The sequence below is a fragment of the Nestor notabilis genome, unplaced genomic scaffold (genome assembly GCF_000696875.1).
Source record: "Nestor notabilis isolate BGI_N333 unplaced genomic scaffold, ASM69687v1 scaffold11234, whole genome shotgun sequence".
Lineage (NCBI taxonomy): Eukaryota > Metazoa > Chordata > Aves > Psittaciformes > Psittacidae > Nestor > Nestor notabilis.
In genome coordinates this window covers 13,862-18,094 of record NW_009926890.1, presented here as the reverse complement: position 1 = coordinate 18,094, position 4,233 = coordinate 13,862, and the positions used below count along the sequence as shown (strand labels likewise).

The 4,233-nt window shown below is 41.7% G+C and overlaps 1 protein-coding gene across 1 annotated transcript in view; it reads left to right on the top strand.

The window, feature by feature from the left end:
- Positions 1-4,233, top strand: part of LOC104405177 (calcium uptake protein 1, mitochondrial-like) — a gene marked incomplete at its 3' end in the record, with an annotated part of 17,210 nt that overhangs the window by 6,448 nt on the left and 6,529 nt on the right. The window contains exon 2 of the mRNA XM_010013800.1: positions 3,664-3,847. Within this exon, the coding sequence (XP_010012102.1) occupies positions 3,664-3,847 (184 nt within the window). The remainder of the gene's footprint in view (positions 1-3,663; positions 3,848-4,233) is intronic.

Genomic DNA, 4,233 nt, shown 5'->3' with positions numbered 1-4,233 from the left:
CTGCTGAGACTGAATAGTGTCTGATAGTTAAGTACTTCTCTACTGCTCTCAGGATTAGAATAACTGAACACTGTTATCTCTGGCACAAACAGTGTATTTTAGTACACTGTTCTGCTTCTGTCACTTCAAGAAAAATACTTTAAAATGAGGGATTGTGATTTCTCTAATTGAAAGACTTGCAACTGTGGAGTATCGTGCCAGTGCCTGGTGTGAGTCCCAGGATCCTTTGCAGATGTATGTCTTATGGTTGCACAAGTTTGGCTTTCTCAAAGAACAATTTGCTAAGTGAGAATTTAGCATTCAGTCATAGAATCAACTAGGTTGAAAAAGACCTTTAATATCAAGTCCAACTGTTACCTCAGCACTGCCAAGTTCACCACTAAACCATGTCACTAAGGGTTTCATCTGTGAGGTTTTTTGAACACTTCCAGGGATGGCAATTCCAACACTTCTCTAGGAAGCCTGTTCCAACATCTGACCCACCCTTTTGGTGAGGAATTTTTTCCTAGTATCCAGTCTAAACCTCCACTGGCACAGCTTGAGGCCATTACCACTTGTCCTATCACTTCAAGTGACTTGAGTAGTCCTCTGTGTTTTTCCAGGGCATTCTAGGTGGTTTTCTTTGGGAATGCTGAACTCAATATTATGGTTGATTGTTAGCTTTCTTCAAGGATTAAAAGAAGGTATTGCTAAGTAGATGGGAAATATGGTCTTTGCCTCAGATTCAGTTCTTGGGGGGCTAGGGGGATGGAGGGGAGGAGGTTGTGGAACCCTGAAGAGACTGTGAAGGTTGAAGCATGGCAGCTAGAATTCAGGGCAGGCACGTTTCGTGAACAGGGGCTGGCAGTTACTCTTGGCACAAGGTGAAGGGTGTCTTTGTATTTTTGTTTCTCTTTCATGTGGAAGCTGTAGTAACAGGTATGCCATTGGAAAGTCAGTCTTATAAAAGGAGGTGGAGATTCTTCACTTGCTAATGGCAATCCAGCAGGGTGGATATTTCTGGAGCTATGGGGTTTTTCCAGGTGTAATCTGACATCTGCATTGAAAGACACCTTTATGTGGATTCAGAATGGAAGTTAAAGTTGTTGGAAGCAAAGGATTTCAACAGAGGATGGTTGTGCAGGATGTAAAATACACAGAGTAGTAGGTGTACCTAGAGAGCAGATCCTTCAATGGCTAATTCAGTGAGTAGTTTGACTGTGTCCCAGAGGTGAGGAATAGCAGGTACTATTTAAAACCTTGCTTGAGAAGTAGATTACAAACTCTGCTTTTCTGCTTTTATTCTCATAGCTCGTTTTGCTTGTATGTTGGGATGGTGATCTAACTGTAGAGTTTTAATTACCTGGGTAAACTGGGGGGGGCAACTGTATTCAAACAGTCTGTGTCTGTTTTGCTGTAGCAGACTGGCTTGACAGTGTGATGGATTGAAGGCATGTGTAGGATTTGCTGAAAATGCTTGAATTTCATCTATCCTGTCCTTGGTTTGCTAGATGTCAGTCAAGCATTACAGGAGCAAATCTTTATTGATACAGTGATTTTTCTGGCTTGCTTCATAGGGAATAGAGTGGTTGTGTAGGTAAGCAATCAATTTTCTACTGCTTTTGTCCCCAGGACCTTTTCCTCAGAGGTTCTCTCAGAACTACTAAAGACTGGTGACCTGCCTACACAAGGGCTTCCCTTGTCAGCGCTGCTGTTGTAGCTTCAGCGGGCAACAGGTTATTCTAGCTAACTGCATCTCAGCAAAAACCACAATTCCCCAGGGATGTGCAAGTCCTGATTAAACTTTCAGGAAAAGCTTCAGGAGAGGTGCCAGCATAGACTTCATGCTCCAAGAGACAGATCAGTTACCTGGCCCTTCTGGAGAAATCATTTCCCTATCTTAAGATGCTTATGGAGGACTTGGGTTTGGATGCTGCTTCTGAAAGCTTGGTTCAGCAAAGGCCTTAAAGATGGTGTTTTCCTGTAAAACTTAAAAAAATATATTGGCAAATAAAGGCTCAGGACCTTTTCAGAAAGGAAAAGCTTGCGTGTTAGACGCCATTTTGCATGGAAAGGCATGATTAGTACTGCTTTTCACTAAGCACTTGTCTATTTTATTAAATCAAACCCTTGTGATGGAGTTGTGTTCTGTCCCGGTGTAGACTAGAAACCTCTGAACTGTTTTAACCCAGCCATAGTGCCATGGGTTATTGCATTTCAAAGAAATACTGGTGATTGTTCAGGTGCTTTCAGTTTTTTGCTGAAGTAGTTGTCACAACATGAACAAAAGTTGATTTGCTTATTTCATGATTTGCTCTAAGGTATGCTTTTTGGGACTTTATTCTAGAATAGTACAGGTTTTGTTTCCTACCAGTGCTGTGGAAGGATTTGAGTTCTTTAGCCTTTCCCAGTCTACCCTGTATCATGACTTAGTGAATTACTGGATGCCGGTAAGGAATCCATTGTCTTTTATTCTGGTAACATTAAAATTAATTGAAGGAGCATCTACTCTCCTTTCTCCTTATTGGAAGATGATGTGCTGAGATTGCTGTAAAGTTGTGTATTGCTGGGGACACAGGCACAGACTCTTCTCTGTTAATTTTATATACCACATCTGTGTTTTCCAGGGAACTGGTAGGATTAAATATGCATAGCCTTTTGTTTTTAGTGCTTGGGAGACTTCAAGAATCTTGATTTGTTTCTGTTTTTCTCCAAAGGCCGCCTTCCATTAGACCAGGTTGCTCAAAGCCATGTCCAACCTCACCTTGAACACTTCCAGGGATGTCCTTGGAGATTATATTCTATTTTATGTTTACATAATATAAATACTAATTATTATCATCCTTAGATATTATAATTTCACTTATGTTAATGTGGTCTGAGCTCTGTCTGGTTATAAACTGTGTTTAAAGCATAGAAAAGCCATCACGCTTTGCTTACGGATTTATCCTGCTTTTTATTTAACCACCTTGTTGCCAGTTGCAGTTCTATGAGTTGCTCGTGGATTAGACTGAGTATTGAGTCTTAGTCTACAAACAGGGTTGCTTAAGATCGTTGTATTTGAACAGCAAAGGAAAAAGGGGTACTTTGCTCTGCTAGAGTTGTATTTCCAGGTTGAGGATAAACAACTCCAGTTTTTGTTGTCACAAATCCTGTAGCATTGGAATGCAGAAGAGTCATTGGTGGAAGAAGGAAATAAAACAGCCTGTCACCTGCTGGAGATAGAAAATAAATCTGCTGAGCTGAAACAGAGGCTGTTCTGAGTCCTATGGTGATGATGGTAAAACACATTTCCTATCACTTTATGTAAATCTTTCTTGAGGGAGCAGAGGTGGAATTTAGTGCTACAGGAGGTACGGTATGCCCTTCCCTATCTTTCTTGTATGCGTATTTTTTGGGAGAGGGTACAATAATTCACAGAGTGATTTGTTCTGGTGTTCTTGGACTGGGAAAACTTACTGTGGTTCTAAGTTTGGGGTTTGAGATGGAGGGGTGGAGATCTGATTACAGCAGGGAAAAGCACAGAATATTCTTAGGAGACCAATAATTTCTTTGGTTTTGCTTTGCAATCCTCCATGCTGAACTATAACAAATGTTTCATTGAGGGTGAGCCTTGCAGCCATCTTTGTAGCTTTAGCACCCCTCTCATTTTCCTAAACCCATGTTTTCTTTTCCCTTGTACAGGGCTTACGCAGAAGACTCGTCCTCTGTAAAACACGATCCGAGGACAGAGCCAAGCGAGAAAGTGAAGCACGAGGAGGAGGAGGAGAGCAGCGGCAGTGAGGATAGAAAGGCTGTTGCATCGGGTGATGAGGAAGCTCAGCCAGAAGGGAAGAAGAAGAAGCGTTCTGGCTTCAGGGACCGTAAGGTGCCAAACTTGGGCGTATTTCACCTGCATCTCTTGCACTGCAGTAGAAAAAGGGAGAGAAGTTGCAGAACATATTAGTCGGGTTGTGATATGTTGTGGTATGTAAAGAGTCTGGCTTTAGCTCTGTACTTGTCTTTATTTTCTAAGAGATCTTAGTGTTTTGGGAACCTACTTTCTTGGTGTGCTACCTTGACTTTCTTTAGGTTTTATTTGGAAAGCACACTGATTCTCTGAAATGGAGGCCTCTTTTCCCATCTCCAGTTGGATGTCTGAGAAGTCGCTTGTTAAGAAATCAAGGCTCCTGCTTTGATGGCTGTTAGGATGGTGTATGCAAAGTAGGAAATCAGTGCAAAAGAATCCAGCATGTGTGTCTCTGAGTCCATCTG